General features: G+C 43.5%; 1 protein-coding gene across 8 annotated transcripts in view; it reads right to left on the minus strand.

The window, feature by feature from the left end:
• Positions 1-15,687, minus strand: part of TET3 (tet methylcytosine dioxygenase 3) — a 115,156-nt gene that overhangs the window by 22,438 nt on the left and 77,031 nt on the right. For all 8 annotated transcript variants that reach the window (XM_007189011.2, XM_057558150.1, XM_057558151.1 and 5 more), the window contains 2 exons: positions 10,257-10,347; positions 2,770-2,863 (listed from right to left, as the gene is read on the minus strand). In XM_007189011.2, coding sequence (XP_007189073.2) covers positions 2,770-2,863; positions 10,257-10,347 — 185 coding nt within the window. The remainder of the gene's footprint in view (positions 1-2,769; positions 2,864-10,256; positions 10,348-15,687) is intronic.

Consider the following 15,687-nt stretch of genomic DNA (forward strand, 5'->3'; position numbering starts at 1 on the left):
GAGCACTGAACCTAGAACAGCACCAGGCAGAGACTCAAATCTATTCCCCCATAACTCTCACCCTTGGTACTTAGTTCCAACCACTGGGGTTCCCCAGTAAGTCTACTCTACCATGCCCCTGAAGGCTCTTCAAATATCTGCCTTCTGACCTGTTACCTTTACAGGCTGGCGAGGCAGCATCTCCATGATTCTTCTACCAAAAGCCCATTTTTTCCGTCTGCAGTGTTTGCTTCTGGCATGCCTCTGTTTATTCTGAGCCTTTGGAATGCTCCGTGGGTCACTCCCTTACTCCCATGCTTGGTGACTTCCATACTTTGTACAGGCCACCTTAAAATAGAGACTACCAGCAGGCTCTCTGGGTAGTCCCCATTGCTTTCTTAGATCATTCTCTCAACACACATTTGCTGGGTATCCATGATGCACCTCAGCTTTGTCCCCCAAGATCCTAGCCGGTTAAGTCTAGAACTTGTCAGGTACACTGCTTGTAATGAAGGTATTGGTTGGGGATTCAGGCTGCAAACACAGACGTGAACCCCAGTTGGAAAGAAAACCCAGGCTCTAGACATGGGACAGGGGAAGTAGGGAGAGCCACAGAAGGCACTGTCCACCACAGGCCGCTGGATGCTGCCACTCCCCCGTGGCCATGGACCACTTCCTGCGCTCTTGACGCCATGCTGCCACCAAGGATAATCTGTCCTTCTTAGCATTTGTGGGTCACTTCCCCGGGGGTGGGGCAGAGAAAGGGAACACCTGCCCCTTCTCTAACTTCCAAGGAGGTGGAACTCTAGATGAGCTCTACAACCAAAATACATAGGGTATTTGGTGGCTGTGTAGGCAAAAAATAAGAGAAGTCCACCGCACTATGAGAGATGGCTATAAAAGAGGGGGAAAAAAAAACCCCCACAACTCAGCATGGCCTTTTTCTTGCCACTGTAACAGTTCTATGATCTACCACTCTTCTCATAAAAAAATTTTCTTTCCTCTCTCCTTTTATCTTCACTCATCAGATACAGAATTTCCTCACCTCTCTGTCACTATGTATTCCCTTCTATCTGAGCTTTTCTTTCAAAGCTGGCATCCCCCACCAGACTTGGTGATACCCACAAGTTATTCCAACCTTTGGACAAAGCACTGTGCTACATGTGTCCTGCTCTGGGCATTTGTCCACAGACTCTGGAGGACCAAAGTTCTGAGGACCAAGTTCCTCCCCCGCCTCCATCATTCTGCTTCCCTCTCACAGCCCCAGAAACTGATCTCATGCTTTACCTGGGCAACTTCCTCCTCAGCCCTCAGCAGAGACATACAAGAGCTGGTCAAGAGCTAAAGCTTGACCACGGGTGTCTGGGGACTGGAAATGCATGTTCTCATCCTCAACACCATCCACATAGCCAGGTGTCTTCTTTCTTTAAGGTGCTGTTTCTGAAGCTGAGAAGTCCCTATCTCTACCTATGCCCCAAGGATCTTCAGTTTCTTGCCCAAGACTTTGGAATCCCTCAACAACTGCCTGAATTAGCAGGAGAGAGGGACAATGCCATTTCTCTACTAGGTTCTCTGGGGGGATAACACCCTACCGTGATCAGCCGCAGACATAGTCAACCTCCCACTGTATTGACCATCTTTCACAAGGGTGGGGACAACATGCTTCTACATACCTGTGAATACTCTTAAGTATTCCAGATTTTTCCAGATAATTCTTCACTACTGTCTGAAAATTGCTACAAATAGATATGTGGTAGTTCAGGTTCAGACATCTTTCATTTTCGTTAAACATAAAGGTGCAAAGGCATGGGGTATAGACCAGATAAAAACAGGCATGTGCGCAGACGGACAGAGGATGACAAAGGTCATCTTACCACCATCCCTCACTCGAAGTGAGCCGTGTGTACGTTCACCCAGCCTTTTTGCCTTTGCCAGTATGACTCTCCTCACCAGGAATGCTCTTACCTTCTCCTGGCCCATTTAATATGGCTCCACGCATAGCCACCTTCTCTGGGAAACCCAGCCTGCTGGTCACGTCACTTGCCCCTGAACTCTACAGCACCAAGTCTGCCTCTTGGTGTTAAACCTCGATTATTCAAGTCTCCATGATCTTACTTCCTGTGTCTCTACATCATAAGCAGCTTGAACACAGGGAAGGAGCCTTCTATTTTCCATGTATATTCTCCCTACCAAGCACTGAGCAAACAGCTACCTGGTAACCTTGCTGCTGCTCTGGGCACTGGTTCCGCAGTGGTTCTAAAGTGCTCTATGAGGACTGGAAGGGCAAGGTCAGAAAACTTTGGGTGAAACTGGGGTCTGAGTCATTGACGTCCCCTCTGCCAAGACACACAGGCTGCCTTATAGGAAACAGTGGCTCAGAAGTAAAACAGATGCAATGCTGTCCCTGACCCTGTCCAGAGGCTTTGTTCTTGTGGACAGGGGACAGGAACACCTGCAGCTCCAGGGCACACAAAGCGGGCAGAGGAGTCACAGGGACTGTGGTGGGGCTCAGCCTTGAGCAAGATGACATCTCCAGCTTCCACTTCTCCTCCCTCCCTCTGCAGCCCTGAACCACACGGGCAGTATGAGCTGAGAGTAGTGACCAGAGCAGTTCCAAGGCCAGCCCTGGACATCAGAGGCTGGCATTTAAACAAAGTGAGGACTAACAGCTGAGGCTGGGGGAAGATGACCCTAACCAGCACCAGACGCTGGCTCACAGCTCCCTGGACAGTGCACACGTCTGCCCTCCACTCCCCGGCCCAGCTTGGGCTGTGGAGCTTTGACACGTACCCACTTTGCGATGGGACAGCCCCGTGAGCTCTTCCCTTCCTTCCCCGTGTAGATGACCTTCTCGATCCGGATGGCTTTCCCCTTCTCTCCGTACCTGGAGAGGGAGACAGAAGGCACCATTAGCGCAGCTGAACCCCAAAGGAGAGCAAGTCTTGGTAAGAAGGCAAGCCTCAGTGTGTTTCAGCTAGGGTTTCTAGTTACTGCGGGGCAATAGAGAAGGAAGAGGAAGATTTAAATGTTTATTCCGTGTGAAAGCCTCTGGGGACACAGCCCCACTTACAGACTCCCAGGGCCTCTGGTCCACCTGGCTCCGCTCTGTCCCAGGGCAGAAGGTCTCTGATTATTACCTCTGAGCACTCAAACCCAAGGCTCAACACAGTCATTTGTATCCAGCCCTGTTAGCAGAGTTAGTTATTTATAAATTCAGTAAAATGCAATAGACAAAAGAAAACAAATGGGGAAACCCTTGTTATTCTCTTTCAACAATCCCCAACTGACATTTGAACAGATGAGGACAGATAGCTGAGGCCAGGGGGAAGTGACCCTACCCAGTACAAACTGGCTCTGAGATTCCCTTGGACAGTAAATACGTCTGGTTCCTGCACACACCCCTGCCCTGGCCCATACATGTGTGCACACACTCAGGGATTCACCACATTCAGAGGTGATGAAATTGTGGCCCCCAGAGCTGAACTGACCTGCCCAAGGCCACACAGCTACCTGGGGGCAATGGCGGTTAAAGTGCAGCCTCGGAGGTCAGAGAGCTGGGGCTTGAGTGCCAGCGCAGCACTTTCTTGTTACAGGACCATGGCCAAATGACTGAACTTCTCTAAGCCTCAGTTTCCTCATCTGTAAAATGGATATAAAAATGGTTCCTGTCTCCTAGGCTTGGGAAAAGATCAAATGAGATAATCCACAGGGAGTGCAATAAAGTACTCTGAAGTTCCTGGCATGAGGGAAGAGCCCAATAAATATTAATTATTCTTAATACTGTAAACATCCATCTTACTGAATTGTCTTATTTTTAATAGCTTTTTAGTTTCAAGTACAATATTATATCATCTGCAAATACTGGTTATTTGCCACCTCCTCCTTTCCACTTTCCATGCCTCTATTTCCATCTCTTGTCTGTCTGTACTGGCCAGCCCCTTCCAAAGCACTAGCAGGCATCTTTGCTTATTTCTTGACTTTACTGGAAATGTTTCTAACTACTCATCCCTGGGCATGAAGCTCGCTGACTTTGGGATAGAGATAGAGACTCCCTTACTTTGAAGGGCTCTACTAAGCGTTTCCTGTTCTAAGGATTTTTTTTTTTTTTTTTTTGCTGCATTGGGTCTTCGTTGCTGCGCACGGGCTTTCTCTAGTTGTGGCGAGCAGGAGCTACTCTTGGTTGCGGTGCGCGGGCTTCTCGTTGCGGTGGCTTCTCTTGTTGCGGAGCACGGGCTCTAGGCACGCGGGCTTCAGTAGTTGTGGCACGTGGCTCAGTAGTTGTGCACGGGCTTAGTTACTCCGCGGCATGTGGGATCTTCCCGGACCAGGGCTAGAATCCATGTCCCCTGCAATGGCAGGCGGATTCTTAACCACTGCACCACCAGGGAAGTCCTCGTTCTAAGGATTTTTAATCAAGAATCGATCAATTTTATCAAATACATTTTTAGCAACTAAGGACATAGATGATTGAATGGTTTTTCTCCTTTGGTCAATTAACAAGGTATGCTATTTTAACAGACTGTCTAAATCAAACAATCCTTATATTTCTGTAATAAATCCAATCTGGTCATAGCATATTATGTTAATATACTATTTAATAGAGGATAATGTTATCATAGCTACTACATATTCTGTTTTACATATTCTTTATATAAATACATATATAGTTACACATAATTCTTTATCTCATCCACTCTACTTCTAGGAGTCTCTACCTCAGACAAAACTGTACAAATACACCAAGATTTAGGAAGAAGATATTCATTGTTGCATCAACAACAGAAAATTTAGAGAGAACTTAAATATCCAGTATAGGACTGGCTAAATAAAACATAATAAAATAAATGTCCATGCAATGGAAAACCATGTAGTCGTCAAAAAGGATTCTACAGAATTGTATGTACTGACATGAAAGAAATTAAGTGGGGTGGGGGGTAATAGCTACAAACATGGGGATAGTATTATTGATCCCATTTTGTTAAAAATTTCTCTATATACATACGTGTATCTCCGTAAATGCTTAGAAAAAATAGTAACGTAAGCGTCAAACTTCTAAAAAGTATTTTCTTCTAAGAAGGATAATTATTAGAGAGCTTTATTCACTCTAGACTTTTTAAAAACAGCCTTTTATAGACATGTTTTATTTTTGTAATTGGAAAAGAAAACAAATATTTAAAAAAATGCTGATCTAAGGTTTCTCTGAGTTCAATGTTCTCTATTTCACTCAGGACCTCAGGAATGAGGTGAAAAGCTGATAACTGCCACATTAAAATTCTAAGGCTATGTTAGTCCCTTATAGAATGTGTTTGGAGACAGGACTCTGGGGAGTTTATATAGTGTGGTCTGGCTCAAGAGGAAAAGACCAGATACTGCTGCTTTTGTTTGGTTCCTGGAAAACTTTCAGCTCCACAAGCATCTATCAGGAGCACAGAGCCTGGGCACTCAGTGTGTCCTGGGGTCGCTGTGGGAAGAACAACCTGAGGTGACCATACTGTTCTCACTGGAACGGACACGATATCGTGTTCCCCACAGGAGGGTGAGCTGAGGACACAGACTAGGGCTTTCTGACCAAGACCTTCCCCACCGTCCCATCCTTGTGAGAAACGCTTCCTGTAGTGAACTTCATATTTGAGAGCAAATAAAAGGGCCAAGCACTGTCTGATCAGTTAGAATTTTTTTTTTTTTTTAACCAGAACTGTCTCTGTGTTGAAAGACAACCAACCAACTCTGGATTTAGTTCTTTTTCCTTAAATGTCTTACTTTCTGGCCTATCATTAAGAGGCTAGGATATAGGTGAACTCCTAGACCCTAAACTAAGTCTGGAAGGGTAGGCTGAAACCTTATTCTAAAGGGTAACTTGATCGTCTTAGCCAGTGATTCTCAAAGGTGGTGCTGGGACCAGCATCCTCTGGAAACTTGGGAGGAATGCAGACTCTTGGGTCCCATCCCAGACCTGCTGGGTCAGAAATCTTGGGGTGGGGCCCAGCGATCTGTGCTTTCACAAGTCCTCCAGAGACCTGAAGCATGCTCAAGCTTGATAACCGCTGATCTAAAGTTGTGATTCTTCAGGGTTACCTCTATCACACATTAATGAGACCAGTTCCCCCCAAACTCAGAGGATTTGCTAGCATGGTGTTGGTGCTTTCATTCCTAGAATGAACATTTAATGAACTCCTAGGCTGCAGAGAATCCCCTTTCCAGTTAGAGGACATGTGGCCCTGTGCAGCAGGCCATTCTCAGATATGGGTTTGAACACCTGACTCCAATTATCTATGACAACAAGGACCTGGGTACCCAGGAGGTATGGAACCCATTAACAAATCTGATAATATTTTAGGACTTGCTTTCAACCTCCTCCTTTCACAGTCTTTCCCAGATAAACTAAATGCACCAACATCCCCTGGATTTCAGTTTTCTTCCCTCCTTGCCTTGGCCAACTCCTGGCAGTGGAGCAGTCCTGCAGAGAAAGGGTTGGGGGGGAAGTCTAGAGAAAGAGACAGCCTGGATCATTCACAAACTAGACCCCCTTCCAGGTGATTTTCAGCAATCATTCATTCCCCTCCTGTTACAGAAGGAGCTTAAAAAGATGTCTATGTGATAAAAATAACAGGTGATGAAATCAGAGTAAAGGGGGAAACAGACATGATGTTGTTATGCAAAATGCAAACGGTGGGATCTTGTGCGTATTTTTAAGAGATGAGCCTAGAACATTTCATCACATGAGAAATCAAGGAAGCTAATGAAGACCCCTTAGGGTCATGTCAAAAGGACTCAGGAGTGAACCTGAATAGGCTCCCACGGGCCAAAGATGAGAAATTACGTTCCTCCTAATGAGGATACACAAATCTGGCTCTAAGCTTACTAGCAGCCAACATAAAGATGGAAACACAATCTGTTCCATGATTTACAAGGCCCTTAAGATAAAAATAAACCAGTTGCTGAGGGGAAACACAAGTATTCCTGGTCTTGAGAGGAATTCCTCCCTTGGATCAGTTTCTGAAGAATCTACACTTGGCTGTTATTTTTAAAGCAATGACAAAAAAAAAAAAAAGGACAAATCTCAACTTTATCATTATCTCTTTTTTTTTTTAAAGTGTCTTATTATGTTCTAACGTCTTTTTTAATTTTTTAATTTTATTTATTTATGGCTGTGTTGGGTCTTCGCTTCTGTGCAAGGGCTTTCTCTAGTTGTGGCAAGTGGGGGCCACTCTTCATCGCGGTGCGCGGGCCTCTATCGCGGCCTCTCTTGCTGCGGAGCACAGGCTCCAGACGCGCAGGCTCAGCAGTTGTGGCTCACGGGCCCAGCTGCTCCGCAGCATGTGGGATCTTCCCAGACCAGGGCTCGAACCCATGTCCCCTGCATTGGCAGGCGGATTCTCAACCACTGCGCCACCAGGGAAGCCCCTATCATTATCTCTTAATCCTTGTTTCAAAACATACTCTTCCATAACTAAAAGTTATTGAGAGAGCTGTCTAAAAATCTTGCAAAATTGTTACCAAAAAACAAACACACATAAAAACTGTCCCAGATCAAACTTGTACATTTGACTCCCCTGCAGCCCTCAACCTGTAAACAATAGTGTCAAGACTCCTCACAAAATCGCTGGCCAAAAAGAATGCTCAACATCATTAATCATTAGAGAAATGCAAATCAAAACTGCAATGAGGTATCACCTCACACTAGTCAGAATGGCCATCATCAAAAAAATCTACAAACCATAAATGCTGGAGAGGGTGTGGAGAAAAGGGAACCCTCTTGCACTGTTGGTGGGAATGTAAATTGATACAGCCACTATGGAGAACAGTATGGAGGTTCCTTAAAAAACTAAAAATAGAACTAGCATATGACCAAGAAATCCCACTACTGGGCATATACCCTGAGAAAACCATAATCCAAAGAGTCATGTACCAAAATGTTCATTGCAGCTCTATTTACAATAGCCAGGACATGGAAGCAACCTAAGTGTCCATCCACAGATGAATGGATAAAGAAGATGTGGCACATATATACAATGGAATATTACTCAGCCATAAAAAGAAACGAAACTGAGTTATTTGTACTGAGGTGGATGGACCTAGAGTCTGTCATACAGAGTGAAGTAAGTCAGAAAGAGAAAAACAAATACCGTATGCTAACACATATATGGAATCTAAAAAAAAAAAAAAGGTAATGAAGAACCTAGGGGCAGGATGGGAATAAAGACGCAGATCTACTAGAGAATGGACTTGAGGACACAGGAAGGGGGAAGGGTAAGCTGTGAGAAAGTGAGAGAGTGGCATGGACATATATACACTACCAAATGTAAAATAGATAGCTACTGGGAAGCAGCCGCATAGCACAGGGAGATCAGCTCGGTGCTTTGTGACCACCTAGAGGAGTGGGATAGGGAGGGTGGGAGGGAGGGAGACGCAAGAGGGAAGAGATATGGGGATATATGTATATGTAGAGCTGATTCACTTTGTTATAAAGCAGAAACTAACACACCATTGTAAAGCAATTATACTCCAATAAATATGTTAAAAAAAAAATCGCTGGCCAAAACAATGCCCACTCCAACCTTGAAGCTGCAACACATACACATGTGGGCACATGCAGGCGTGCATGAATAACCCACACACTGTTTTAAATGTTTCATTCTCACCAACAGTGTACTAGGTTTCCCTTTTCTCTACATCCTTGCCAACATTTGTTATTTGTAGACTTTTTGATGATTCTTATGGACTCAGAGGTGCTCTTTCAATCAGTCTTGAATTTACAGATTGGGTCTTGGATCAACTGCTTTTCTGATGGGCTACTACGAATATAAATGTTTCCAGATGGTACACGATAATTAAGAGTGTTTATAGCAGATCACTGTGCTCCATCCATCTTACCTTTTATTCATTCGGGGATATCACTACAGTTATTTAGTTCAAAATCATGTTCCCTGCTATATTAATGACAGTATTAGTTACCCTGGTCAGACAAAATCTGGTCCCCAAATTTGTAGAAATTCTAAGCTACAATTCTCAGCCCCCAGCCTTCCACACATTTGTATGTCTATGTATATGTATGAGCAAACATGTTTATGGCTTACATAATTTACGCCTTTACTATTAAAATACTAATGTTTGTTAAAAAAATGCAGTCAGTAAATGCAGATATGATGTAGACACCCTGTATGTAATATTTACTAGTAAGCACTAAGTGCTTTCCAGACATCAATTCAGTTTATCCTCATAACTCTCCTCCAACGTATATACTTTTATTTTCTCCATTTTGCAGATAAGAAAACCGAGTCACAGAGAAGTAAAGCAACTTACCAAAGAACTCATCAGTCACAGAGAAGTAAAAACACTTACCAAAGAACTCATCAGTAAGTGGAAGGGCCAGGACTGGACCTTAGTCTATCTCTAGTGTCCATATGCTCTCAATCACTAAGCTATTTTTACCTCTCTACACACTGGAACTCACAGTATTTAATATCTACTGTGGACACGTACATAGATTTTAAAGTTTCTATCTGTACAAAACTGCTTAAAAAAGCAAAACAGAACTGTTAAGTAAAAGCCCTATAGTCTTGAGTTCGAATTGGAAGTGTATATAAACTCAGTGTATGTATTTAATCACTAAGCAATAGCAAAAATAAAAAACCTACACATACACCTTGGCTCTTTCTACTGAAATGGCCTAGAAAATGAGGACCCCCAGCACCCAGAGTCTGTTTTCTAAATACTTCTTCCCCCAATAAAAATACGAGAAATCAAGAACTCCTAGGATCATGTCAAAAGGACTCAGGAGACAATGTGAATAGGTGCCCACTGGCCAAAGACAAGGCATACATTTCTCCTATTGGTGGTACAAAACACCACCTAGGAAGTAGTTTTGAAAGAAAGAAACAATCTGATTCTGATCAAGCCTTTAGATCTAACCAATTTACACAACACAGGGCAGAAGAACCTGTTAAACAATACCACAGGAAAGGTAGCAGCAAACTTCAGACCATGGGAAACTCTACAGAACATACATCCATTTAACCCCATTTCTTTAATAAAAAATATTTCAAGAAAGAGTGAGATAAAAGGGGGTTACGGGGATCTGTAAAGGGCAGACCTATAGACAGAAAGAAACCCAGGGCACTGGGGGTGAAAATCCCACATTCAACTTTTCAGTCTGTGTATCAGGGATTCCTTTCTGTAGGCTGTCTAGTATAAGGCAATGAAAACGAGAGGTGCTTAAAATCCATATTCTATTAACAACTTGCCCATTTCTTCTTGGACATCTGTGTATCACTCACCGCTCCTCCATGAGTTCCCGGATGGAGGCTACCGTGGGGCCAGATCCCAGATGAGTATAATACGGACCTTCATCTTTCTCCACTATTTGTTCTGCAGAAATACAGAGTAAACATTATTTGGATACATCAATTCATCAATATTAATTTAGGAAGGCAAACCATCAATAGGAAAATTAATAGCATAGTACAAAACAGGAAGTTCAATGGCTTATAAACATGTGGAAATATGTTCACCCCCATTAGAAATCAGGAAATACAAATTAAAATCACAATGAAACACCATTACACACAGACCAAATTGGCAAAAATTTAAAAATCTGACAAAACTATGCATTATCAAGACTGAGGCCTAACCACTCTGGAATTTAGTTTATCATTATACATAATCTAGACCAGAGGTTGGCAAACCACCCCACTCCTAGGTACAGACCCAAACAAGCTGGAAACAAGGACTCAAACAACACCTGTATGCAGTGTTCACTGCAGCATTATTACAAGAGCCAAAAGGCGAAAACAACACAAGTGTCCATCAACAGATGAACAAAATGTGGTATATCATACAGCAGAATATTATTCGACCATAAAAAGGATTTATTCTGGGGCTTCCCTGGTGGCGCAGTGGTTAAGAATCTGCCTGCCAATGCAGGGGACACAGGTTCAAGCCCTGGTCTGGGAAGATCTCACATGCCGCGGAGCAACTGGGCCCGTGAGCCACAATTACTGAGCCTGTGCGTCTGCAGCCTGTGCTCCGCAACAGGAGAGCCCGCGATAGTGAGAGGCCCGCGCACCGCGATGAAGAGTGGCCCCCGCTTGCCACAACTAGAGAAAGCCCTCGCACAGAAACGAAGACCCAACACAGCCATAAATAAATAAATAAATAAATAAAAATTAAAAAAAAAAAGAGTTCTCATCACAAAGGAAAAAACTTAAAAAAAAAAAAAGGATTTATTCTGATATATGCTATAACATGGATGAACCTGGAAAATGTTAGGCTAAGTGAAATAAGCCAAACACAAGAGGACAAATACTGTATGATTCTACTTATAGGATATATCTAGAATAGGTAAATTCATAGAGGTAAAAATTAGATTAGAGGTTACCAACAGCTGGGAGGAGTGGGGAATGGGGACTTATTACTTAATAGAGTTTCTGTTTAGTGTTGAAACAGTTTTAGAAATAGATAGTGGTGATGGTTGCACAATATTGTGAATGTAATTAATGCCACTAAACTATACACTAAATAATGGTTAAAATGGCAAATTTTATATTATGTATGTTTTACCACAATTAAAAAAAGAGAAAGGAATGAAGTACTGATACATGCTACAATGTGGACGAACCTTCAAAAACATTACAATAAGTGAAAAAGTCAGACACAAAATAGCACATATATCGCATGATTCCATTCATATGAAATAATCCAGGATAGGTAAATCCATAGAGACAGAAAGCAGAATGACGGTTGCCAGAGGCTGGGAGGAGGGAGGAATGGAGAGTTACTACTTAATGGGTATAGGATTTTATTTTAGAATGATGAAAGTGTTTTGGAACTAGACAGAGGTGATTATTTCACAATATTGTGAATGTACTAAATGTCAGTGAATTGTACACTTTAAAATGATTAATTTGGGGGGGGACCTTCAAGATGGCAGAGGAGTAAGACATGGAGATCACTTTCCTCCCGATAAATACATCAAAAATACATCTACATGTGGAACAACTCCTACAGAACACCTACTGAACGCTGGCAGAAGACCTCAGACTTCCCAAAAGGCAAGAAACTCCCCACGTACCTGGGTAGGGCAAAAGAAAAAAGAAAAAACAGAGACAAAGAATAGGGACGGGACGTGCACCTCTGGGAGGGAGCTGGGAAGGAGGAAAGGTTTCCACACACTAGGAAGCCCCTTCACTGGAGGAGACGGGGGGTGGGCGGAGGGAAGCTTCGGAGCCACGGAAGAGAGTGCAGCCACAGGGGTGCAGAGGGCAAAGCGGAGAGATTCCCGCAGAGAGGAGCGGTGCTGACCAGCACTCACCAGCCTGAGAGGCTTGTCTGCTCACCCGCAGGGGCGGGCGGGGGCTGGGAGCTGAGGCTCGGGCTTTGGAGGTCAGATCCCAGCGAGAGGACTGGGGTTGGCTGTGTGAACACAGCCTGAAGGGGCCTAGTGCGCCACAGCTAGCTGGGAGGGAGTTGGGGAAAAGTCTGGACCTGCTGAAGAGGCAAGAGACCATTCTTTCGGGGTGCGCGAGGAGACAGCATTCCTCCCCAGTGTGCCCACAGAAAGGCAGAGCACTGCCTAAGCAAGCTCCAGAGATGGGCACGAGCCATGGCTATTGGCTCTGACCCCAGAGACGGGCATGAAACACTAACGCTGCTGCTGCCGCCACTAAGAATCCTGTGTGCAAGCACAGGTCACTATCCACACACCCCGGGAGCCTGTGCAGCCCGCCACTGCCAGGGTCCCGAGATACAGGGACAACTTCCCTGGGAGAACACACGGCGCGCCTCAGGCCGTTGCAATGTCACACCGGTCTCTGCCTCTCCATTGCAATGCTTGCCGTGCATTCCAATTATGACTACTGTACCCCTCCCTCCCCCCACCTGAGTGAGCAAGAGTGCCCTAATCAGCCGCTGCTTTAACCCCCTCCTGTCCGGGCGGGAACAGATGCCTGAGGGTGATCTACACACAGAGGTGGGGCCAAAACCAAAGCTGAACCCCAGGAGCTGTGCAGATGCCTGAGGGTGATCTACACACAGAGGTGGGGCCAAAACCAAAGCTGAACCCCAGGAGCTGTGCGAACAAAGGAGAGAAAGGGAAATCTCTCCGTGCAGCCCAAGGAGCAGCATATTAAATCCCCACAATCAACTTGATGAACCCTGTCTCTGTGGAATACCTGACTAGACAACAAATGTTCCCAAAATTGAGGCAGTGGACTTTGGGAGCAACAGTAGACTTGGGGTTTGCTGTTTGCAACTGATTTGTTTCTGATTTTTATATTTATTTTAGTTTAGTTTTTAGTGCTTGTTATCATTGGTGGATTTGTTTATTGGTTTGGTTGCTCTCTTCTTTTATTTTTATTATTTATTTTTTTCATTTTATTATTTTATTTATTTATTTTTCTTCCTTTTTTCTTCTCCCTTTTCTTCTGAGCATTGTGGTTGACAGGGTCTTGGTGCTCCAGCCAGGTGCTAGGCCTGAGCCGCCGAGGTGGGAGCGCCAAGTCCAGGACACTGGACCATCAGAGACCTCCCGGTCCCACGTAATATCAATTGGTGAGAGCTCTCGCAGAGATCTCCGTCTCAACGCTAAGACCCAGCTCCACCCAACGGCCAGCAAGCTCCAGTGCTGGACACCCCATGCCAAACAACTAGCAAGAGAGGAACACAACCCCACCCATTAGCAGAGAGGCTGCCTAAAATCATACTAAGGTCACAGACACCACAAAACGCACCAACAGACACAGCCCTGCCCACCAGAAAGACAAGATCCAGCCCCACCCACCAGAACACAGGCACCAGTCCCCTCTACCAGGAAGCCTACACAAGCCACTGACCCAACCTCACTCACTGGGGGCAGACACCAAAAACAACGGGAACTACGAACCTGCAGCCTGCGAAAAGGAGACCCCAAGCACAGTAAGTTAAAAAAAATGAGAAGACAGAGAAATATGCAGATCAAGGAGCAAGGTAAAAACCCACCAGACCAAACAAATGAAGAGGAAATAGGCAGTCTACCTGAAAAAGAATTCAGAGTAATGATAGTAAAGATGATCCAAAATCTTGGAAATAGAATGGAGAAAATACAAGAAACGTTTAACAAGGACCTAGGAGAACTAAAAAGCAAACAAACAGTGATGAACAACACAATAAATGAAATTTAAAATTCTCTAGAAGGAATCAATAGCAGAATAACTGAGGCAGAAAACAGGTAAGTGACCTGGAAGATAAAATAGTGGAAATAACTACCGCAGAGCAGAATAAAGAAAAAAGAATTGAGGACCATCTCAGAGACCTCTGGGACAACATTAAATGCACCAACATTCGAATGATAGGGGTCCCAGAAGAAGAAGAGACAAAGAAAGGGACTGAGAAAATATTTGAAGCGATTATAGTTGAAAACTTCCCTAGTATGGGAAAGGAAATAGTCAATCAAGTCCAAGAAGCACAGAGAGTCCCATACAGGATAAATCCAAGGAGAAACATGCCAAGACACATATTAATCAAACTAACAAATATTAAATACAAAGGAAAATATTAAAACCAGCAAAAATATTAAAAGCAACAAATAACATACAAGGGAATGCCCATAAGGTTAACAACTGATCTTTCAGCAGAAACTCTGCAAGCCAGAAGGGAGTGGCAGGACATATTTAAAGTGATAAAAGGGAAAAACCTACAACCAAGATTACTCTAGCCAGTAAGGATCTCATTCAGATTTGACAGAGAAATTAAAACCCTTACAGACAAGCAAAAGTTAAGAGAATTCAGCACCACCAAACCAGCTTTACAACAAACGCTAAAGGAACTTCTCTAGGCAGGAAACACAAGAGAAGGAAAAGACCTACAAAAACAAACCAAACCAATTAAGAAAATGGTAACAGGAACATATATATCAATAATTACCTTAAATGTAAATGGATTAAATGCTCCAACAAAAGACACAGACTGGCTGAATGGATACAAAAACAAGACCCATATATATGCTGTCTACAAGAGACCCACTTCAGACCTAGGGACGCATACAGACTGAAAGTGAGGGGATGGAAAAAGATACTCCATGCAAATGAAAATCAAAAGAAAGTTGGAGTAGCAATTCTCATATCAGATAAAATAGACTTTAAAATAAAGACTATTACAAGAGACAAAGAAGGACACTATATAATGATCAAGGGATTGATCCAAGAAGAAGATATAACAATTGTAAATGTTTATGCACCAAACATAGGAGCACCTCAATACATAAGGCAAATGCTAACAGCCATAAAAGGGGAAATCGACATTAACACAATAATAGTAGGGGACTTTTAACACCCCACTTTCACCAATGGACAGATCATCCAAAATGAAAATGAATAAGGAAACACAAGCTTTAAATGACACATTAGACAAGATGGACTTATCTGATATTTATAGGACATTCCATCCAAAAACAACAGAATACACATTCTTCTCAAGTGCTCATGGAACATTCTCCAGGATACATCATACCTTGGGTCACAATCAAGCCTCAGTAAATTTAAAAAAATTGAAATTGTATCAAGTATCTTTTCCAACCACAACACTATGACACTAGATATCAATTACAGGAAAAAACTGTAAAAAATAAAAACACATGGAGGCTAAACAATACACTACTAAATAACCAAGAGATCACTGAAGAAATCAAAGAGGAAATCAAAAAATACCTAGAAAAAAGTGACAATAAAAACACGA

Source organism: Balaenoptera acutorostrata, chromosome 12, assembly GCF_949987535.1.
Source record: "Balaenoptera acutorostrata chromosome 12, mBalAcu1.1, whole genome shotgun sequence".
NCBI lineage: Eukaryota > Metazoa > Chordata > Mammalia > Artiodactyla > Balaenopteridae > Balaenoptera > Balaenoptera acutorostrata.